The sequence below is a fragment of the Mustelus asterias genome, chromosome 4, assembly GCF_964213995.1.
Source record: "Mustelus asterias chromosome 4, sMusAst1.hap1.1, whole genome shotgun sequence".
NCBI lineage: Eukaryota > Metazoa > Chordata > Chondrichthyes > Carcharhiniformes > Triakidae > Mustelus > Mustelus asterias.
In genome coordinates, this window is record NC_135804.1 from 670178 (window position 1) to 694748 (window position 24571).

Sequence of the window (24571 nt, forward strand, 5' to 3'; positions counted from 1 at the left end):
AACATAACCTCGCTGTTTTTAAACTCCGTCCCTCTAGCAATGAAGGACAAAATTCCATTTGCCTTCTTAATTACCTGCTGCACCTGCAAACCAACTCCTTGAGATTCCTGCACAAGGACAGCCAGGTCCCTCTGCACAGCAGCATGCTGCAATTTTTTACCATTTAAATAATAGTCCATTTTGCTGTTATTCCTGCAAAATGGATGACCTCACATTTACCAACATTGTACCCCATCTGCCAGACCCTCGCCCACTCACTTAGACTATCTGTATCCCTTTGCAGACTTTCAGGGTCCTCTGCACACTTTGCTCTTCCACCCATAGAACCAGAGAACATTACAGCACAGAAACAGGCCTTTTGGCCCTTCTTGTCTGTGCCAAACCATTTTTGTGCCTACTCCCACTGACCTGCACCTGGACCATATCCCTCCACACCCCTCTCATCCATGTACCCGTCCAAGTTTTTCTTAAATGTTAAAAGTGAGCCCGCACTCACCACTTCATCGAGCAGCTCATTCCAAACTCCCACCACTCTGTGTGAAGAAGCCCCCCCCCCCCCCCCGAACATTCCCTTTAAAATATTCCCCCTTCACCCTTAACCCATGTCCTCTAGTTTTTTTTCTCCCCTAGCCTCAGTGGAAAAAGCCTGCTTGCATTCACTCTATCTATACCCATCATAATTTTATACACCTCTATCAAATCTCCCCTCATTCTTCTACGCTCCAGGGAATAAAGTCCTAACCTATTCAACCTTTCTCTGTAACTCAGTTTCTCAAGTCCCGGCAACATCCTTGTAAACCTTCTCTGCACTCTTTCAACCTTATTAATATCCTTCCTGTAATTAGGTGACCAAAACTGCACACAATACTCTAAATGCGGCCTCACCAATGTCTTATACAACCTCACCATAACATTCCAACTCTTATACTCAATACTTTTATTTATAAAGGCCAATGTACCAAAAGCACTCTTTACGACCCTATCTACCTGTGACGCCACTTTTAGGGAATTATGTATCTGTATTCCCAGATCCCTCTGTTCTACTGCACTCTTCAGTGTCCTACCATTTACCTTGTATGTTCTACCTTGGTTTGTCCTTCCAAAGTGCAATACCTCACACTTGTCTGCATTAAACTCCATCTGCCATTTTTCAGCCCATTTTTCTATCTGGTCCAAATCCCTCTGCAAGCTTTGAAAACCTTCCTCACTGTCCACTACACCTCCAATCTTTGTATCATCAGCAAATTTGCTGATCCAATTTACCACATTATCATCCAGACCATTGACATAGATGACAAAAAACAATGGACCCAGCACTTATCCCTGTGGCACACCACTAGTCACAGGCCTCCACTCAGAGAAGCAATCCTCCACTACCACTCTCTGGCTTCTTCCATTGAGCCAACGTCTAATCCAATTTGCTACATCTCCATGTATACCTAGCGACTGAACCTTCCTGACTAACCTCCCATGTGGGACCTTGTCAAAGGCCTTACTGAAGTCCATGTAGACAACATCCACTGCATTCCCTTCATCCACTTTCCTGGTAACCTCCTCAAAAAACTCTAATAGATTGGTTAAACATGACCTACCACGCACAAAGCCATGTTGACTCTCCATAATAAGTCCCTGTGTATCCAAATATTTGTAGATCCTATCTCAGTACTCCTTCCAATAATTTACCTACTACTGACGTCAAACTTACCGGCCTATAATTTCCCGCATTACTTTTTGAGCCTTTTTTAAACAACGGAACAACATGAGCTATCCTCCAATCATCCGGCACCTCACCCGTGGATACCGACATTTTAAATATATCTGCCAGGGCCCCTGCAATTTCAACACTCGTCTCCTTCAAGGTCCGAGGGAATACCCTGTCCGGTCCTGGGGATTTATCTAGTCTGATTTGCCTCAAGACAGCAAGCACCTCCTCCCCTTTAATCTGTATAGGTTCCATGATCTGCCTACTTGTTTGCCTTATTTCCATAGACTCCATGCCAGTTTCCTTAGTAAATACGGATGCAAAAAACCCATTTAATATCTCCCCCATTTCTTTTGGTTCCATACAGAGCCGACCACTCATCTTCAAGAGGACCAATTTTATCCCTTACTATCCTTTTGCTCTTAATGCCTGTAGAAGCTCTTAGGATTATCCTTCACCTTGTCTGCCAAAGCAGCCTCATGTCTTCTTTTAGTCCTCCTGATTTCTTTCTTAAGTAGTTTCTTGCACTTTTTATACTCCTCAATCATCTTTTTTGCTCCCTGTTGCCTATACATGTCATACATCTCTCTCTTCTTAGGAACATAGAAACATAGAAAACTACAGCACAAAACAGGCCCTTCGGCCCCACAAGTTGTGCCGAACATATCCCTACCTTTTAGGCCTACCTATAACCCTCCATCCTATTAAGTCCCATGTACTCATCCAGGAGTCTCTTAAAAGACCCTATTGAGTTTGCCTCCACCACCACTGACGGCAGCCGATTCCACTCGCCCACCACCCTCTGTGTGAAAAACTTCCCCCTAACATTTCCCCTGTACCTACCCCCAGCACCTTAAACCTGTGTCCTCTCGTAGCAGCCATTTCCACCCTGGGAAAAAGCCTCTGAGAGTCCACCCGATCTATGCCTCTCAACATCTTATATACCTCTATTAGGTCTCCTCTCTTCCTACGTCTCTCCAAGGAGAAAAGCCCGGGCTCCCTCAGCCTATCCTCATCAGGCATGCCACTCAATCCAGGCAACATCCTTGTAAATCGCCTCTGCACCCTTTCAATCTTTTCCACATCCTTCCTGTAATGAGGCGACCAGAATTGAGCACAGTACTCCAAGTGGGGTCTGATGAGGGTCTTATATAGCTGCAACATTATCCCCGGACTCCTAAACTCAATCCCTCGATTGATAAAGGCCAGCACACCATAGGCCTTCTTAACCACCTCCTCCACCTGCGGGGCCGATTTTAGAGTCCGATGGACTCGGACCCCAAGGTCCTTCTAATCCTCTACAGTACTAAGAGTCTTTCCCTTAATATTGTACTCCTTCATCCCATTTGACCTGCCAAAATGGACCACGACGCATTTATCTGGGTTGAAGTCCATCTGCCACTTCTCCGCCCAGCCTTGCATCCTATCTATGTCCCTCTGTAACTTCTGACATCCCTCCAGACTATCCACAACCCCACCAACCTTCGTGTCGTCAGCAAACTTACCAGCCCATCCCTCCACTTCCTCATCCAGGTCATTTATGAAAATGACAAACAGCAAGGGTCCCAGAACAGATCCCTGGGGCACACCACTGGTGACCGACCTCCATTTAGAAAAAGACCCATCTATACCCACTCTCTGCCTCCTTTGGGCAAGCCAGTTCTGGATCCACAGGGCAGCAGCCCCTTGGATCCCATGCCCTCTCACTTTTTCGAGAAGCCTTGCATGGGGGACCTTATCGAATGCCTTGCTAAAATCCATATAAACCACATCTACCGCTTTCCCTTTGTCAATGTGTTTAGTCACATTTTCGAAGAACTCCACCAGGCTCGTAAGGCACGATCTGCCTTTGACAAAGCCATGCTGAGTATTCTTGAGCATACTAAACCTCTCCAAATGCTCATAAATCTTGTCCCTCAGGATCTTCTCCATCAGTTTACCAACCACTGAGATTAGACTCACCGGTCGGTAATTTCCTGGGCTATCCCTATTCCCCTTCTTGAAAATAAGAACCACATCCGCAATCCTCCAATCCTCCGGTACCTCTCCCGTCTCCATCGACGACGCAAAGATCATCGCCAGAGGCTTCTTTATCAGAGTTCCAATATCCCTCAAGAACCAAGGTTCCTTATTCGTATTCACTTTGCCTTTAATCCTGACAGGAACATACAAACTCTGCACTCTCAAAATTTCTCCTTTGAAGGCCTCCCACTTACCAATCACATCCTTGCCAGAGAACAGCCTGTCCCAATCCATGCTTTTAGATCCTTTCTCATTTCTTCAAATTTTTCCAGTTTAGAACGTCAACCCGAGGACCAGATCTATCTTTATCCATGATCAAGTTGAAACTAGTGGCGTTATGATCACTGGAACCAAAGTGTTCCCCTTAACACTTCCGTCACTTGTCCTAACTCGTTTCCTCATAGGAGATCTAATATTGCACCCTCTCTAGTTGGTACCTCTATATATTGATTTAGAAAATTTTCCTGCACACATTTTACAAACTCTAACCCATCTAGACCTTTAACAGTATGGGAGTCCCAATCTATATGTGGAAAATTAAAATCCCCTACGATCACAACTTTATGTTTCCTGCAGTTGTCTGCTATCTCTCTGCAGATTTGCTCCTCCAATTCCCGCTGACTATTGGGTGGTCTATAATACACCCCCATTAATGTGGTCATACCTTTCCTGTTTCTCAGCTCCACCCATATGGCCCCGGTAGACAAGCCCTCTAATCTGTCCTGCCTGAGCACTGCTGTAACATTTTCCCTGACTAGCAATGCCACCCCCCCACCCTTCATCCCTCTGCCTCTATCACGTCTGAAACATCGGAACCCTGGAACATTGAGCTGCCAGTCCTGCCCCTCCTGTTGCCAAGTATCACTAATGGCTATAATGTCATAATTCCATGTGTCAATTCACGCCCTCAGCTCATCTGCCTTCCTCACAATACTCCTGGCATTGAAATAGACACAACTCAGAAGATTATTACCACCACAAACAACCCTTCGATTTGTGATTTTGCATGAACTATTAACATCATTTATTTTCACCCCTGCTCCACTATCTGCTCTGGCACTCTGGTTCCCATCCCCCTGCAAATCTAGTTTAAACTCTCCCCAATAACACTAGCAAACCTCCCTGCAAGTATATTGGTCCCCTTGTAGTTCAGGTGTAACCCGTCTCTCTTGTACAGGTCCCACCTGCCCCAGAAGAGGTCCCAATGATCGAGAAATCTGAAACCCTGCCCCCTTACACCAGTTCCTCAGCCACGTGTTCATCCGCCCGAGCATCCCACTCTTACCCTCACTGGCACGTGGCACAGGTAGCAATCCTGAGATTACTACCCTCGGGGTCCTGCTTTTTAACTTCTTACCAAGCTCTCTATACTCACTCTTCAGGACCTCCTCACTCTTCCTTCCTATGTCATTGGTGCCGATGTGTACCATGACATCTGGCTGATCACCCTCCCACTTCAGAATGCTGTGCACGCGATCAGAGACATCCCTGACCCAGGCACCCGGGAGGCAACAAACCATCCGGGAGACTCTGTCACAACCACAGAACCTCCTGTCTGTACCTCTGACTATCGAGTCCCCTATCGCTACCGCTCTCCTCTTCTTCCACCCTCCCTTCTGCGCTGCAGAACCAGCCTCAGTGCCAGAGATCCGGCTGCCGCAGCTTGTCCCAGGTAAGGCATCCCCCACAACAGTATCCAAATCGGTATACCTGTTGTGGAGGGGAATGGCCACAGGGAAACCCTGCTCTACCTTCCCTTTCCCTCGCTTGACGGTAACCCAATTAACAAAACAGAAAAGAACAAAGAACAATACAGCACAGGAACAGGCCCTTCGGCCTTCCAAGCCCGCGCTGCTCCCTGGTCCAAACTAGACCATTCTTTTGTATCCCTCCATTCCCACTCCGTTCAATTACTTGTGCTCTGTGCCTTTGGCGTAACTGCCTCCCTGAAGCTACTATCTATAAACTCCTCATTCTCCCGAATGATCCGGAGGTCATCCAGCTCCTGCTCCAGTTCCCTAACGCGGTTTGTTAGGAGCTGCAGCTGGATGCACCTCCTGCAGGTGTCGTTGTCAGGGACACCGGAGGTCTCCCTGGCTTCCCACATCCTGCAAGAGAAGCATTCCAACATCCTGCCTGGCATTCTTTCTACTTTGAAGAAACAAAAACAACTTACCGGAACCTACCCTCGCCTCTGCCTGTTCACGCCGAAGCCTGTTTGAGCCAAAGCCGTCCCACTCTGCTCCCTCTCACTCCGCCGTCCGCTCACAACTCTGCCCGCTGGATAGAGCGGCCTGCTTTTTAAACCTTCCGCGCGCTACTGGCTGATGTCAGGCGCCTGCGCAGTCTCGCGTTCCACTCGCTGCCTCCCTTGCTCTGATTCAAAAAATTCACTGGGGCCTACTTCTGGTTTTACACTCCCGGCTGCCTTAGAGAAAAAAAACTCCGAAAAAAAAGAGTAAGTTAAAAATAACCTCTTACCTACTAGCTCTCCTCACTTGAACCACCACTCTAGCTGCTCCTCTGGAACATCTTATTGTCATCTGCGAATTTTGACACACTACACTTGGTCCCCAACTCCAAATCATCTATGTAAATGGTAAACGATTGCGGTCCCAACACTGATCTCTGAGGCACACCACTAGTCACTGATCGCCAACCAGAAAAACACCCATTTACCCCCACTCTTTGCTTTCTGTTAGTTAACCAATCCTCTGTCCATGCGAATACATTACCCGTAACACTGTGCACCTTTATCTTATGTAGTAGTCTTTGGTGCGGCACCTTGTCAAATGCCTTCTGGAACTCCAGGTACACCACATCCACAGGTTCCCCATTGTCCACTGCACATGTAATGTTCTCAAAGAATTCCATCAATTTAGTCAAACATGACCTGCCCTTCATGAACCCATGCTGCGTCTTTCCAATGGGACAATTTATATCCAGATGTCTCGCTATCTCTTCCTTGATGACAGATTCAGGCATTTTCCCTACTACAGAAGTTAAGCTAACCGGGCTATACTTACCTGCCTTTTGTCTACCTCCTTTTTTAAACAGTGGCGTCACATTTGCTGTTTTCCAATCTGCGGGAACCACCCCAGAGTCCAGAGAATTTTGGTAAATTACCACTAGTGCATTTGCTATTTCTCCCACCATCTCTTTTAGTACCCTTAGAATCTTAGAATACCTACAGCTCAGAAAGAGGCCATTTGGCCCATCGAGTCTGCACCGACCACAATCCCACCCAGGCCCTATCCCCATATCCCTACATATTTACCCACTAATCCCTCTAACCTACGCATCCCAGGACACTAAGGGCAATTTTAGCATGGCCAATCAACCTAACCCACACATCTTTGGACTGTGGGAGGAAACCGGAGCACCCGGAGAAAACCCACGCAGACACGAGGAGAATGTGCAAACTCCACACAGACAGTGACCCAAGCCGGGAATCGAACCCAGGTCCCTGGAGCTGTGAAGCAGCAGTGCTAACCACTGTGCTACTGTGCCACTGTGCTACTGTGCCACTGTGCTACTGTGGGATGCATTCCATCAGGACCAGGAGACTTGTCTACCTTTAGCCCCATTAACTTGCCCAACACTACCTCTTTCATGATAATAGTTTCTAGGTTCTCACCTGCCATAGCCTTCCTGTCATCAATTTTTGGGATGTTATTTGTGTCTTCCCCTGTGAAGACCGACACTAAATACCTGTTCAATGCCTCAGCCATTTTCTCATTTCCAGTTATTACATCCCCCTTCTCATCCTCTAAAGGACCAATGTTTACTTTCGCCACTCTTTCTCGTTTTATATATTTGTGGAAACCTTTGCTATCTGTTTTTATATTCTGAGCTGGCTTACTCTCATAATCCATCTTACCTTTCTTCATAGCCTTTTTCGTGGCTTTCTGCTGACCTTTAAACATTTCCCAATTCTCTAGTTTCCCACTAATCTTTGCCACTTTGTATGCATTTTCTTTCAATTTGATAGCCTCCTTTATTTCCTTAGATCTCCATGGCTGATTATCTCTTTTTCTACAGTCCTTCCTTATCACTGGTATATACTGGTATACTTGTTGCTTCTTAGCTCCATCCAGACTGATTGTATATTGAGATTTTTTGAGACAATATCCTTTCTAAGTGTTGCACTGATTTCATCCTGAACTCGCAGCACAATCCATCTCCTTTCCATAAGACCATAAGACCATAAGACATAGGAGCGGAAGTAAGGCCATTCGGCCCATCGAGTCCACTCCACCATTCAATCATGGTTGATTTCAACTCCATTTACCCGCTCTCTCCCCATAGCCCTTAATTCCTCGAGAAATCAAGAATTTATCAATTTCTGTCTTGAAGACGCTCAACGTCTCGGCCTCCACAGCCCTCTGTGGCAATGAATTCCACAGACCCACCACTCTCTGGCTGAAGAAATTTCTCCTCATCTCTGTTCTAAAGTGACTCCCTTTTATTCTAAGGCTGTGCCCCCGCGTCCTAGTCTCCCCTGTTAATGGAAACAACTTCCCTACGTCCATCCTATCTAAGCCGTTCATTATCTTGTAAGTTTCTATCAGATCTCCCCTCAACCTCCTAAACTCCAATGAATATAATCCCACGATCCTCAGACGTTCATCGTATGTCAGGCCTACCATTCCTGGGATCATCCGTGTGAATCTCCGCTGGACCCGCTCCAGTGCCAGTATGTCCTTCCTGAGGTGTGGGGCCCAAAATTGCTCACAGTACTCCAAATGGGGCCTAACCAGTGCTTTATAAAGCCTCAGAAGTACATCCCTTTTAGTCTGTCCTTCTTAAATATTGATATTCAGTTTCCAGCCGTGGTCACCCTGCAGCCGTGTCTGTGTAATCACAATCATATCGTACCCCTGTGTACCAATTTGCACCATTAATGCAGCTACCTTATTGTAAATGCTTGATGCATTCAAATACAATGCTTTTAAACATGTCTTTTTAATATTTTACACAATTTTTTTGTATCCTGGCCCTATTTGCTACTAACCCTTGTTTCCTTTGCCTTCCGCTTTTGCTTTCAATTTTTCTGTCTTCAGTTCTATCTTTGCTTTCCTGTCTTGTGTCGCACCCCCACTCAGGTTCCCACCCCCCTGCAGCTCTACTTGAAACCCTCCTAACATCATTAGTAAATACCCCTGCGAGAATATCGGTTCCAGTCCTGCTGGGGTGCAACTCGTCCAGCTTGTACAGAACAAAGAAAAGTACAGCACAGGAACAGACCCTTCAGCCCTCCAAGCCTGTGCTGATCATGATGCCCTAACTAAACTAAAAATAAAACTGCCCTTACTCGGTCCATATCCCTCTATTCCCTCCCTATTCATGTACCCATCTAGGTGTCTCTTAAATGTTGCTAATGTGCCTGCTTCCACCATCTCCTCTGGCAGCGCGTTCCAGGCACCCACCACTCCCTGCGTGAAAAACATCCCCCACACATCTCCCTTAAACTTGCCCCTCTCACCTTGAACCTGTGCCCCCTTGTAATTGACACTTCCACCCTGGGAAAAAGCCTCTGACTATCCACCCTGTCTATGTCTCTCATAATTTTATTGACTTCTATTAGGTCTCCCCTCAGTCTCCATCTTTCCAGTGAAAATAATCCTAGTTTATTCAACCTCTCCTCATAGTCAACACCCTCAAGACCAGGCAACATCCTGGTGAACCTTCTCTGCACTCTCTCCAAAGCTTCCACGTCCTTTTGGTAGTGTGGTGAAGAAGAAAATCCATAGTTTTAAATGTTGTTGTAGCCAGAAGTGAAAGAAACCAGTAAGTGGGATTGGTGTTGGTGCTGAGATGTGCAGGTGTTGGCAAGTTAAAAGCCGGCTCACTGTCTGTCGTGGTGAGGTTGCAGATGTCCACTGAATAGCTGTGTACACACTCACAGCTGCAAACACAAACTCCTATTAATAACTCCTACTTCCTGCTCATGCCAGCCACATGACATGAGGGGAAGGACTGTCAGACATCAGCCGCATCCCCACAGGGATCGCACTAGCTGTTTGGGGCCACGTTATTCTGGCAGTCCCAGCAGATGTGAATTGAAACGGGTGAGTAAACAATTATTTATTCACCGCGTGTTTAATTTTCTTCAGTCATTCCAAGGCCTGGCTTCTCTACATAATTTCTTCCCCGTCACTGGGATTTGGTCAGGAGCTTGGTGTAGTGTCCTGGCGCTGACATCTGGGCAGTGAAGTGGTTATTCTCACTTTCACACAGTGAGAGGCTTTCTCCAGCCTCCTTGCACTGGTTCAGCACAGAGATGTACAAGTTATGATAGAAGGTAAGAGCAAGTTAGCAGCCTGTGTAATCTTTGCCAGAATCAACCAACTAGCACTGGAGTGTCTTTTCCTCCCCTATTCCCAAAACAACTGATTGCTCAACAATGCAATTGGGACAAGTATAAAAGGATGAGTTTAGTGAGAGAACGTCGAAACAAGGAATGATGGACTCTGATGAAAAATATTTTAAATTGTGTTTAATGCAGTGAGGCAGCAGTGAGAAGCCAAACAAAACATGTTGAAAATAAGAATATTCCCAATGGTGGGGGACTCCAGAACTAGGGGTCATAGTTTGAGGATAAGGGGTAAACCTTTTAGAACCGAGGTGAGGAGAAATTTCTTCACCCAGAGGGTGGTGAATGTGTGGAATTCACTTCCACAGAATGTAGTTGAGACTAAAAGCATTGTCTGATTTCAAGACAAATTAGATATAGCTCTTGGGGCTAAAGGGATCAAAGGATATGGGGGGAAGGGGGGATCGGGCTATTGAATTTGACAATCAGCCATGATTATAATGAATATTGGAGCAGGCTTGAAGGGCTGAATGGCCTACTCCTGCTTCTAGGTTCTCTGTTTCTAACTGGTGTAAGATGATGAAATATGTTTGTGTGCAGGTGAGAGGGCACTTTAGTTCCAAGAGCCCGACTGTCTGGTAAGTTGAACTTAAACCTGGAGAAGTTGAGAGAGCAAATTTGGTGCTAAGGGGAGAAAGCTTGAACCTTGGACTGGGACATATATGCAAGAGCACTAACCTGAAGTGTAATGAGTTGGAAATAGAGACATGGAGCCATGAATTAGCTGGTGACGTGTGAATGTGAGATGAGGTGTAAGTGTGTGAGGGGAAAGGAGTATGTTGGATCTGCACGTTATCAGAACAAATGCACCAAGTGTCAGGGTTCAGCTGCTCAAGAAGAATGCAGAGCCGGGGGATGGGCTGGTTGCACTTCCCTAAAAACATTCAAGCAGATCAACTTTCTGAAAGATACAATCCCGGAAGGGTCACCCCACAGAAAGGGTAATTGGTGGTGTGGAGGGGGACGTGCTCAGCAAATCCCTGAGGGGAATCGCCATTAGAAAACACTCAAGAGCCTTGACTTGTCCAGTAAGTGCACTGAGCTGACAGCTGGCCTAAAAGACAGGGGTGAAGGCACAGAGCAACACTGGCCAAGGGTTAGCCATTGGGAAAAAAGAGATCCTATTCACAGGAATAGCTGTGTGTTTGGGGAATTCTATAACAGAAAGTTATCTCCAATTGCAGCGGGATCTTGATCAATTGGGCCAGTGGGCTGACGAATGGCAGATGGAGTTTAATGTAAACAAATGCGAGGTAATGCATTTTGGTAGATCGAACCAGGGCAGGACTTACTCAGTTAATGGTAGGGCATTGGGAAGAGTTACAGAACAAAGAGATCTAGGAGTACATGTTCATAGCTCCTTGAAAGTGGAGTCACAGATGGACAGAGTGGTGAAGAAGGCATTCGGCATGCTTGGTTTCATCGGCCAGAACATTGAATACAGGAGTTGGGACGTCTTGTTGAAGTTGTACAAGACATTGGTAAGGCTACACTTGGAATACTCTGTGCAATTCTGGTCACCCTATTATAGAAAGCATATTATTAAAGTAGAAAGAGTGCAGAAAAGATTTACTAGGATGCTACCAGGACTTGATGGATTGAGTTATAAGGAGAGGCTGGATGGACTGGGACTTTTTTCTCTGGAGGGTAGGAGGCTGAGGGGTGACCTTATAGAGGTCAATAAAATAATGAGGGGCATAGACAAGGTAAATATCTTTTCCCAAAGGTAGGGGAGTCTAAAACTAGAGGGCATAGGTTTAAGGTGAGAGGGGAGAGATACAAAAGTGTCCAGAGGGGCAATTTTTTCACACAGAGGGTGGTGAGTGTCTGGAACAAGCTGCCAGAGGTAGTAGTAGAGGCGGGTACAATTTTATCTTTTAAAAAGCATTTGGCCAGTTACATGGGTACGATGGGTATAGAGGGATATGGCCAAATGCGGGCAATTGGGATTAGTTTAGGGGTTTTTAAAAAAAAAAGAGCGGCATGGACAAGTTGGGCCGAAGGGCCTGTTTCCATGCTGTAAACCTCTATGACTATGACTCTCTCACTGGAAAAACAGACTTGTTTGTTTTCAGCCATGTCCAATAAGATGACCCCTAATAGAATTTATGGGAGGGAATGCAGATAGAATTCATGATCTAATAATGCAATCAATAATCCAGTAAAAGATGGATAGAGGTTTTATAAGGGGCTAGATTTCAGATTAGAAGCATGATCTTGAGGGTTTCTCCCACTTACATGTACTGGACCAGTCAAACAGAAACAGATTGGATCCATCAACTCACCATTCACTGAAATTGAACCAGTGGCAGCTTCCTTGTGGATGAAGGAGGATTTAAACTAGTAAATTTGGAGGAGAGTCTAAACTCAACAGTTTGCAATCTTGGCATCATATTTCACTTCCAAGTCCAACGATGTGTGGATTTGACAAAGGGTCATCTGGACTCGAAACGTCAGCTCTTTTCTCTCCTTTCGGATGCTGCCAGACCGGCTGAGATTTTGGTTTCAGATTCCAGCATCCGTAGTAATTTGCTTTTATCTGATGTGCGGGTTAGATTGATAGCCCATGCTAGGTTGTCCCTTAGTCTCAGGGAGACTAGCAGGGTAAATAGAGGGGGTTAAGAGGATAGGGGCTGGGTGCGATTGTGGTCGGTGCAGACTCAATGAGCCAAATGGCCTCCTTCTGCACGGTAGGGATTCTATGTTTCTAAAGCGAACTCTGAAGCACATATGCATGGCATCACTAGGAACAAGTAATTCTACCTCCGTAATTCGGCTAACTTTGCCCCTGTCTTAGCTCACGTGCTGGTGGAACCTGCCACATTTAGGTGGGAGGGGGAGGGGGATGTTGTTGCCTTTGACAGGACCAGATGATCCCAGAGAGCAGGGATGTCTTTCTGCAGTTATGCAGAGCCTTGGCTAAGCCACACCTAGAGTATTGTGCGCAGCTTTGGTCCCCTTACCTGAGGAAGGATGTTGTTGCTGTAGAGGGAGTGCAGAGAAGGTTTCCCAGACTGATTCCTGGGATGGCGAGACTGATGTATGAGGAGAGATTGAGTCAGTTAGGATTGTATTCGCTGCAGTTTAGAAGAATGAGGGGGAATCTCATTGAAACCTATAAAATTCTAACAGGAGTAGACAGAGTAGATGCAGGAAGGATGTTCCCGATGGTTGGATAGTCCAGAACCAGAGGTCACAGTCCGAGGATACAGGGTAAACCAGAAACTGAGATTAGGAGAAACTCCTTCACCCAGAGAGTGGTCAGCCTGTGGAATTCACTACCACAGAAAGCAGTTGAGACCAAAACATTGTATGTTTTCAAGAAGCAGTTAGATTTAGCACTTGGGGTGAAGGGGATCAAAGGATATAGTGGGAAGGCGGGATCAGGCTACTGAGTTGGATATCAGTCACAATCATAATGAATAGAGGAGGAGGCTCGAAGGGCTGAATGGCCCCCACCTGTTCTTATTTTCTGTGTTTCTATGTACCCTGTCGGCGGGAAAATCTCACACTTTAAACTTAAATCAGGGTAATTATTAAGCTCTGAAAGCTGAGCTGGCTCCAGTGAGATGGCAGATTAGGTTAAGGGATAGGTCAATAGCAATTCAGTGGCAAACAGTTAAAGGGATATTTCAGAATACACGGAATAAATACATTCCAACCAAAAAGATAAAGTCAATCACTGTATCCACCCACACAGACCCACCATCCGTGGTTAACCAGAAAAGTTAAAGATAGTATCAAACTCAAAGAAAAAGCATATAATTGTGCAAAGACAGCTGGAAGATTGGACAGAATATAATGAACATCAGAAAATCACTTAAGGTTAATATGGAGAGAAAAGTTAGAGTAAGAGAGAAAGATAATCAGAAATATCAAACATAGGAAGAGTTTTGATAAATATTTAAAGAATAGTTAACAAAGTGAACTTTGGTCCTATAGAAAGTGATTCTGGAGAATTGATAATGGAAACCAAGGAGATGGCAGAGCAATTGAACAGGTATTATACATCAGTCTTTACTGGAGAGGATACAAATAACATCCCAGAAGCAGCTATTAACCAGGAAAATTGCAGTCACCAGAGAGGTGGTACTGAGTGTGGGTGCATACAGTGATTGGTGTGAATAGGTACAATGGGCAGTGTGGGTGGATACAGTGGGCAGTGTGGGTGGATACAGTGGGCAGTGTGGGTGGATACAGTGGGCAGTGTGGGTGGATACAGTGGGCAGTGTGGGTGGATACAGTGGGCAGTGTGGATGGATACAGTGGGCAGTGTGGGTGGATACAATGGGCAGTGTGGGTGGATACAGTGGGCAGTGTGGGTGGATACAGTGGGCAGTGTGGGTGGATACAGTGGGCAGTGTGGATGGATACAGTGGGCAGTGTGGGTGGATACAGTGGGCAGTGTGGGTGGATACAATGGGCAGTGTGGGTGGATACAGTGGGCAGTGTGGGTGGATACAGTGGGCAGTGTGGGTGGATACAGTGGGCAGTGTGGGTGGATACAGTGGGCGGTGTGGGTGGGATACAGTGGGCGGTGTGGGTGGGATACAGTGCGCGGTGTGGGTGGGATACAGTAGGCAGTGTGGGTGGATACAGTGGGCGGTGTGGGTGGATACAGTGGGCGGTGTGGGTGGATACAGTGGGCAGTGTGGGTGGATACAGTGGGCCGTGTGGGTGGATACAATGGGCAGTGTGGGTGGATACAGTGGGCAGTGTGGATGGATACAGTGGGCGGTGTGGGTGGATACAGTGGGTGGTGTGGGTGGATACAGTGGGCAGTGTGGGTGGATACAGTGGGCGGTGTGGGTGGATACAGTGGGCGGTGTGGGTGGGATACAGTGGGCGGTGAGGGTGGATACAGTGGGCAGTGAGGGTGGATACAGTGGGCAGTGTGGGTGGATACAGTGGGCAGTGTGGGTGGATACAGTGGGCAGTGTGGGTGGTACAGTCGGCAGTGTGGGTGGGTACAGTGGGCGGTGTGGGTGGATACAGTGGGCAGTATGGGTGGATACAGTGGGCAGTGTGGATGGATACAGTGGGCAGTGTGGGTGGATACAATGGGCAGTGTGGATGGATACAGTGGGCAGTGTGGATGGATACAGTGGGCGGTGTGGGTGGATACAGTGGGTGGTGTGGGTGGATACAGTGGGCAGTGTGGGTGGATACAGTGGGCGGTGTGGGTGGGATACAGTGGGCGGTGTGGATGGATACAGTGGGCGGTGTGGGTGGGATACAGTGGGCGGTGAGGGTGGATACAGTGGGCAGTGTGGGTGGATACAGTGGGCAGTGTGGGTGGATACAGTGGGCAGTGTGGATGGATACAGTGGGCAGTGCGGGTGGATACAGTGGGCAGTGTGGGTGGATACAGTGGGCAGTATGGGTGGATACAGTGGGCAGTGTGGATGGATACAGTGGGCAGTGCGGGTGGATACAGTGGGCAGTGTGGGTGGATACAGTGGGCAGTGTAGTGGATACAGTGGGCAGTGTGGGTGGATACAGTGGGCAGTGTGGGTGGATACAGTGGGCAGTGTGGGTGGATACAGTGGGCAGTGTGGGTGGTACAGTCGGCAGTGTGGGTGGGTACAGTGGGCGGTGTGGGTGGATACAGTGGGCAGTGTGAATGGATACAGTGGGCAGTATGGGTGGATACAGTGGGCAGTATCGGTGGATACAGTGGGCAGTGTGGATGGATACAGTGGGCAGCGTGGGTGGATACAGTGGGCAGTGTGGGTGGATACAGTGGGCAGTGTGGATGGATACAGTGGGCAGCGTGGGTGGATACAGTGGGCAGCGTGGGTGGATACAGTGGGCAGTGTGGGTGGATACAGTGGGCAGTGTGGATGGATACAGTGGGCAGTGTGGGTGCATACAGTCGGCAGTGTCGGTGGGTACAGTGGGCAGTGTGGGTGGGTATTATCGGCAATATAGTGGATGCAGTGGGCAGTGTAGTGGATACAGTGGGCAGTGTGGGTGGATACAGTGGGCAGTGTGGGTAGGTATTATGGGCAGTGTAGTGGATGCAGTGTGCAGTGTAATGGATACAGTGGGCAGTGTAATGGATACAGTGGGCATTGTAGTGGATACAGTGGGCAGTGTAGTGGATACAGTGGACAGTGCGGGTGGATACAGTGGGCAGTGCGGGTGGATACAGTGGGCAGTGTGGGCGGATACAGTGGGCAGTGTGGGTGGATACAGTGGGCAGTGTAGTGGATACAGTGGGCAGTGTGGGTGGATACAGTGGGCAGTGTGGGTGCATACAGTGGGCAGTATGGGTGGATACAGTGGGCAGTGTGGGTGGATACAGTGGGCAGTGTGGGTGGATACAGTGGACAGTGTGAGTGGATACTGTGGGCAGTATGGGTGGATACAGTGGGCAGTGTAGTGGATACAGTGGGTGGTGTGGGTGGGTACAGTGGACAGTGTGGGTGGATACAGTGGGCAGTGGGTGGATACAGTGGGCAGTGTGGGTGCATACAGTCGGCAGTGTCGGTGGGTACAGTGGGCAGTGTGGGTGGGTATTATGGGCAGTGTAGTGGATGCAGTGGGCAGTGTAGTGGATACAGTGGGCAGTGTGGGTGGATACAGTGGGCAGTGTGGGTGGGTATTATGGGCAGTGTAGTGGATGCAGTGTGCAGTGTAATGGATACAGTGGGCAGTGTAATGGATACAGTGGGCAGTGTAGTGGATACAGTGGGCATTGTAGTGGATACAGTGGGCATTGTAGTGGATACAGTGGGCAGTGTAGTGGATACAGTGGACAGTGTGGGTGGATACAGTGGGCAGTGCGGGTGGATACAGTGGGCAGTGTGGTTGGGTATTATGGGCAGTGTGGGTGGGTATTATGGGCAGTGTGGGTGGATACAGTGGGCAGTGTGGGTGGATACAATGGGCAGTGCGGGTGGATACAGTGGGCAGTGTGGTTGGGTATTATGGGCAGTGTGGGTGGGTATTATGGGCAGTGTGGGTGGGATACAGTGGGCGGTGTGGGTGGATACAGTGGGCGGTGTGGGTGGATACAGTGGGCAGTGTGGGTGGATTCAGTGGGCAGTGTGGGTGGATACAATGGGCAGTGTGGGTGGATACAGTGGGCAGTGTAGTGGATACAGTGGGCAGTGTGGGTGGATACAGTGGGCAGTGTGGGTGCATACAGTGGGCAGTGTGGGTGGATACAGTGGGCAGTGTGGGTGGATACAGTGGGCAGTGTGGGTGGATACAGTGGACAGTGTGAGTGGATACAGTGGGCAGTATGGGTGGATACAGTGGGCAGTGTAGTGGATACAGTGGGTGGTGTGGGTGGGTACAGTGGACAGTGTGGGTGGATACAGTGGGCAGTGGGTGGATACAGTGGGCAGTGTAGTGGATACAGTGGGCAGTGTGGGTGGACACAGTGGGCAGTGTAGTGGATACAGTGAGCAATGTGGGTTGGTATTATGGGCAGTGTAGTGGATACAGTGGGCAGTGTGGGTGGATACAGTGGGCAGTGTGGGTGGGTATTATGGGCAATGTAGTGGATGCAGTGTGCAGTGTAATGGATACAGTGGGCAGTGTAATGGATACAGTGGGCATTGTAGTAGATACAGTGGGCAGTGTAGTGGATACAGTGGACAGTGTGGGTGGATACAGTGGGCAGTGCGGGTGGATACAGTGGGCAGTGTGGGCGGATACAGTGGGCAGTGTGGGTGGATACAGTGGGCAGTGTAGTGGATACAGTGGGCAGTGTGGGTGGATACAGTGGGCAGTGTGGGTGCATACAGTGGGCAGTGTGGGTGGATACGTTGGCGTTTATTGGTAGGGGGATTGAATTTAGGAGTCGTAGCGTTATGTTGCAACTGTACACAACTCTGGTGCGGCCGCACTTGGAGTACTGTGTGCAGTTCTGGTCCCCACATTACAGGAAGGATGTGGAGGCTTTGGAGAGGGTGCAGAGGAGGTTTACCAGGATGTTTCCTGGTATGGAGGGGAGATCCTATGAGGAGAGGCTGAGGGATTTGGGATTGTTTTCGCTGGAAAGGCGGCGGCTAAGAGGGGATCTTATTGAAACATATAAGATGATTAGAGGTTTAGATAGGGTGGATAGTGATAGCCTTTTTCCTCTGATGGAGAAATCCAGCACGAGGGGGCATGGCTTTAAATTGAGGGGGGGTAGTTATAGAACCGATGTCAGGGGTAGGTTCTTTACCCAGAGGGTGGTGAGGGATTGGAATGCCCTGCCAGCATCAGTAGTAAATGCGCCTAGTTTGGGGGCGTTTAAGAGATCCGTAGATAGGTTCATGGACGAAAAGAAATTGGTTTAGGTTGGAGGGTCACAGTTTTTTTTTTTAACTGGTCGGTGCAACATCGTGGGCCGAAGGGCCTGTTCTGCGCTGTAATGTTTTATGTTCTATGTTCTATGATACAGTGGGCAGTGTGGGTGGATACAGTGGGCAGTGTGGGTGGATACAGTGGACAGTGTGAGTGGATACAGTGGGCAGTATGGGTGGATACAGTGGGCAGTGTAGTGGATACAGTGGGTGGTGTGGGTGGGTACAGTGGACAGTGTGGGTGGATACAGTGGACAGTGGGTGGATACAGTGGGCAGTGTAGTGGATACAGTGGGAAGTGTGGGTGGGCACAGTGGGCAGTGTAGTGGATACAGTGAGCAATGTGGGTTGGTATTATGGGCAGTGTAGTGGATACAGTGGGCAGTGTGGGTGGATACAGTGGGCAGTGTGGGTGGATACAGTGGGCAGTGGGTGGATACAGTGGGCAGTGTAGTGGATACAGTGGGCAGTGTGGGTGGACACAGTGGGCAGTGTAGTGGATACAGTGAGCAATGTGGGTTGGTATTATGGGCAGTGTGGGTGGATACAGTGGGCAGTGCGGGTGGATACAGTGGGCAGTGTGGGTGGACACAGTGGGCAGTGTAGTGGATACAGTGAGCAATGTGGGTTGGTATTATGGGCAGTGTGGGTGGACACAGTGGGCAGTGTGGGTGGACACAGTGAGCAGTGTAGTGGATACAGTGAGCAATGTGGGTTGGTATTATGGGCAGTGTGGGTGGATACAGTGGGCAGTGTAGTGGATACAGTGAGCAATGTAGGTTGGTATTATGGGCAGTGTGGGTGGATACAGTGGGCAGTGTGGGTGGACACAGTGGGCAGTGCGGGTGGATACAGTGGGCAGTGTGGGTGGACACAGTGGGCAGTGTAGTGGATACAGTGAGCAATGTAGGTTGGTATTATGGGCAGTGTGGGTGGATACAGTGGGCAGTGTAGTGGATACAGTGGGCAGTGTGGGTGGATACAGTGGGCAGTGTGGGTGGATACAGTGGGCAGTGCGCGAGGGTATTATGGGCAGTGTGCGGGCACTGCTGAATATGACACAAGCTCCTGTGCCAGGACCATGAGGATACATCACTGATGCAACACTCCACATACACAGCACCAACTCTTCCTTAATCCTGTAGCATTATCAAGTGGCAAAGTTACAGTGTGGAAGTTGCTTCTGAATAAGAATTTTGCACCATCAAAAAACTGGCAAAATCCATGCTAATAATCTTACAGAGACGGCCTTTACAATTATCACTACCCTCCCATCTTCTCTACCTCTAACACCCCACATCCTACATAGCCCTGTGTTCTCTCCACCATACCCTCAATTTTCTTATGGCCTTCCCTCCGTTGCACCGCCCCCCACCCCGCCCGCCCCCCAGCACTGTCTCCCCAAAGCCTGAGAGAATGGGTGTGTGGGAGAGATATATGCTGAGTGGAAGGAGAAAGTAAGAAGGAAACAGGTGAAAGTGGCAATAAAAGAACCTTATACAGAGAGCAGTGTCTAACTTGCCTTGTTTGGTTTGAACTGTAATCTGTACCCAGTGGAGGAGAGTGATTGGCCCAGATGCCAGTCCAGTTGGTCAGAATCGTCAGACACAGGTGGCAGTTTCAGCCCACCGTGAGAGGAAATGGCAGACAGTAACTGAGCAAGACACCAGGTGCATTCATTGGAAGTTGTCCTCTGGCTCTTTACCTCATCCCCTGCTTTCTTTTGCTCACAGAGTTACTGTCAATGTCTGTGCAAAATCTTCTATTTATTTAGGGAGTGAGATAACCCTGTGTACCCTGGTAAAGTAGCCCATGTGGACACTCTGGGAATTTGTATGGGACAGTCCCCCGTCCCAGCAGCAGTGCTGAGGTACCCCCTCAGCAATCCTCCCCCCCCCCCCCCCCCCGCCCCCCTCCCTGCCCCCTCCCCATGGATGCCTGAATGGGACAGTTTGTAACTCGATGGAACTTACGCCTGTGAAACGATTAGTTCCCACCCAGCTGTAGGTTTGCACATCACTGAGGACAATTCCTCCAGAGAACTCACTGTTAAAATCTCTGAGCAGAATCCAGGGTAAAGTGATTTGGAATTCTGCAGCAGTTTTCTCCCTTTAACACTGGGGGCTGCAACTGGATTTATTCCAGTTTCCTTTATACTTGCTGCTAATGATCCATTTCCGAATGGGAGCCACCTGAAGGGGGAATCTGCAAGGTGAGGATAAGCTGCTATTTATCCAGAATGAGCAGAATGTGGGTGAATGGATCTGTGCTCAGCCAGCCAGTCATCCAGCTGTTTGCTGGTATAGTCTGCGACAGGAGTTTAGCAGGAAGCACTGTCAGAGTAAACTGCAGATTTGGAGAGCAGGATAAATGTATGAGACTGACTTTTTACAAAGGTTGACTAGCCCAACAAGCTAAGCCCAGGCTCTGCAATGCAGTGCATCACAGGCCTGCTATGAATGTCTTCGAATCCCTACATTGCAGAAGGAGGCCATACGACTCATCGAGTCTACACTGACCACAATCCCAGCCAGGCCCTATTCCCATAATCCCACATATTCACCCTTGTGGTGAACCATCGTTGGTTCACCACTGGGGTTGTTATTGTGTTACTGTTGGGCTAGGGTGTTGTTGTTATGGGGGTTGTACTAGGTTGTTGGGATAGGGTGTTTACCTGTCCTAAGTGTTATCATGGCACACTCCAGTGGGGTCCCGCCTCCGGTGGCAGGGTATAAGACCCCCTGCTCCGGCAGGACCCCTTCAGTCTGAACGGGTGAATTTGTGTTAGTAGTTTCATTGTTAATGTATTAAAGCCTTCAGTACTAAAGCCTTGTTTCCGGGTGCTCATTGAGGTGCATCAATTTAATACATTAACTGAGAATATGGAGCAGATCCTAAAACCGGATCGTCTGACACTGGACCCACGTGCGGTCGGTGCAGCTAACACGTTCGAACATTGGTGGAAGTGCTTCGAGGACTACCTGGCAGCCTCGGTAGCTATCACTACGGACAGTGATAGACTCCAGGTCCTCCACGCAAGGGTAAGCGACACGATTTACCTAGCCATTCGTGCAGCTTCCACTTACCAGGGTGCCGTCGAGCTCCTAAAGAATAGGTACATTACGCCACCCAACGAGATTCACGCTCGTTATCTCCTCGCTACACGACGTCGGCAGTCGGGCGAGACCATAGAAGACTACGCCAATGAACTCCTGCAGCTTGCCAGGGCTTGTGACTGTAAGGACGTCTCCGCCGAGCAGTACATGCACGACCTCGCCCGAGACGCGTTCGTAGCAGGGGTAGGGTCCTCGTATATCAGACTTAAATTACTAGAAAAGGGGAAACTCAACTTGACCCAGGCAATGGGGATGGCCGTGAGGTTGGAGGCGGCGTCGAAGAGCTTGGCGCTGTACCCCGAGGACCACGTGCAGTCAACGTGGTTGGAGCAAGCTCTGCTCCCTCCTCGCCCCGCGAACCCGCGCTCCCAGATCGATTCGACGACGGCGGCAGCTCCAGGGGGCCAGCGATGCTATTTTTGCGGTGGGGCTAAGCATCCACGGCAGCAGTGTCCGGCAAGAACGGCAATCTGCAGCCAGTGCGGTAAAAAAGGCCACTACAGCAAAGTCTGCAGGTCCAAACCTAAAAACGGCAGTGCAGCTTGTAACCCTCCAGAACGGAGACCATCTCCTTCGGCGCTGCAGTACCCACGAGGTCCGACCACGTGCGACCTCAGGACGGCGTCATCGTGGCAAACAGAGGAGGAGGAAGACCACCAGGAGTCGCTGCGCTTGGCGCCCTCGCCCATGTACGATTCATGGGGGCGGCCATCATGGTCCACGACGACTAGGAGCGACCAGCAGGGGTCCTCAGCATCCACATCGGCAGCATGCAGTGACGCCCAGGGGCCAACGGTGGCGTCGATCTCTCTGGATCAGACCAGGCATTTCAGACTGGAACATTCTATGATGGAGGTAAAGGTTAGTGGCAGAACTGTAAATTGTCTGTTTGACAGTGGGAGCACCGAAAGTTTCATACACCCTGAAACTGCTAAAAGGTGTGGACTCCGGGTTCTCCCTGCCAAGCAGACCATTTCTATGGCATCACAGTCCCGGTCTGTACCGATCCAAGGACGATGTATGGTAACTCTTGAGGTACAGGGCACAGTCTACGAGCAATACAGGCTCCTTGTGTTACCTCACCTTTGCGCGCCAATTCTCCTCGGACTAAATTTTATGGTCCACATGAAGAGTGTGATCCTACAGTACGGTGGGCCACTCCCTTCACTGGCCGTAGGGAACCAGCCGCAGCCTCCAAATTGCCCAAAACGCCCCGCGTGCAATCTATCCACCCTGAAGATCACGACACCATCCCTTTTTAAAAATCTGGTACCTGGCTGCAAGCCCATCGCTACTAAAAGTAGGCGTTACAGCGCTGAGGACCGGATCTTTATTAGATCTGAGGTTCAGCGGCTCCTCAAGGAAGGGATCATACAGGCCAGTGCTAGTCCGTGGAGAGCGCAGGTCGTGGTAGTCAAAAGCGGGAACAAACCTCGGATGGTCATCGACTATAGTCAGACCATTAATAGATACCCGCAGCTGGATGCGTATCCTCTCCCGCGCATTTCTGATATGGTCAATCAGATTGCGCAGTACCGAGTGTTTTCTACCATAGACCTTAAGTCCGCCTACCATCAACTCCCCATCCGCCCAGAGGACCGACAATATACGGCCTTTGAGGCGGATGGTCGTCTATACCAATTCCTCAGGGTTCCATTTGGTGTCACCAATGGGGTCTCGGTCTTCCAGCGTGCTATGGACCGAATGGTGGACCAGAACGGGTTGCGGGCTACCTTCCCGTACCTGGATAACGTCACCATCTGCGGCCATGACCAGCAGGACCATGACACGAATCTCCAACACTTTCTGCGCACTGCATCTCGCCTGAATCTGACCTATAACAGGGAGAAGTGCGTATTCCGTACGCGTAAGTTAGCCATCCTCGGATACGTGGTGGAAAACGGGGTCATTGGCCCTGATCCAGACCGTATGCGACCACTCACTGAACTTCCCTTGCCCGCTAGCACGAAAGCACTCAGGAGATGCCTCGGGTTCTTTTCGTACTATGCACAGTGGGTCCCCAACTATGCGGACAAAGCTCGTCCGCTCATTAAGTCCACGACCTTCCCACTTACGCCGGAGGCCCAATTGGCCTTCAAGGTTTTGAAAAGCGACATTTCGAAAGCCACGATGCACGCGGTGGATGAATCCATCCCCTTCCAGGTGGAGAGTGATGCATCTGATTTCGCCCTAGCCGCCACACTAAACCAGGCAGGCAGGCCCGTCGCGTTTTTTTCCTGCACCCTTCAAGGCCCCGAAATTCGGCACTCAGCGGTGGAGAAGGAGGCTGAGGCCATTGTGGAGGCAGTCAGACACTGGCGCCATTACCTGGCAGGTAAGCGGTTCACCCTGATCACGGATCAACGATCCGTGGCGTTTATGTTTAGTAACACGCAGAGGGGCAAGATCAAGAACGATAAGATCTTGCGGTGGAGAATTGAGCTCTCCACCTATAATTACGATATTATGTATCGTCCAGGGAAGCTCAATGAGCCCTCGGATGCCCTCTCGCGCGGAACATGCGCCATCATGCAGGAGGACCGCTTGAAGGCTCTCCACAATGATCTGTGTCATCCTGGAGTCACCAGACTCTACCACTTCATAAAAGCCCGCAACCTACCCTACTCGGTGGAGGAGGTCAGGTCAGTTACTAGATGTTGTCGGATTTGCGCAGAATGCAAACCACACTTTTATCGACCAGACCGGGCACATTTGGTCAAGGCCACTCGCCCTTTTGAGAGGCTGAGTGTAGATTTTAAGGGCCCCCTTCCCTCAACGGATCGGAATGTCTATTTTCTTAACATAATAGACGAATTTTCCCGGTTTCCGTTTGTTTTCCCCTGTGCGGACACGTCGACTGCCACCGTCATCAAGGCATTCAGTGAGCTTTTTACCCTGTTCGGGTACCCCTGCTATATTCATAGCGACAGGGGCTCGTCGTTCATGAGCAACGACTTGAGGCAATTCCTGCTCTCATTCGGGATTGCCTCTAGTAGAACCACGAGCTACAACCCTAGGGGTAACGGACAGGTGGAAAGGGAGAATGCTACAG

General features: G+C 49.2%; 1 protein-coding gene across 15 annotated transcripts in view; it reads left to right on the forward strand.

Moving 5' to 3' along the window:
* The window catches only part of cbfa2t3 (CBFA2/RUNX1 partner transcriptional co-repressor 3), a 198972-nt gene that overhangs the window by 71611 nt on the left and 102790 nt on the right, over positions 1-24571 (forward strand). Inside the window, exons 1-2 of one of the 15 annotated variants that reach the window (XM_078210482.1) lie at positions 9689-9795; positions 10641-10678. The exons of 9 other annotated variants lie outside the window; for them this stretch is intronic. Coding sequence is in view for 1 of the 6 variants with exons in the window: in XM_078210471.1 (XP_078066597.1) it covers positions 10019-10028 (10 nt within the window). In the remaining 5 variants the exon portion in view is untranslated. Of the gene's footprint in view, positions 1-9688; positions 9796-10003; positions 10029-10640; positions 10679-24571 lie in introns of those variants that run through there. 5 more of the 15 variants (XM_078210483.1, XM_078210474.1, XM_078210484.1 and 2 more) reach the window with 5 other exon arrangements.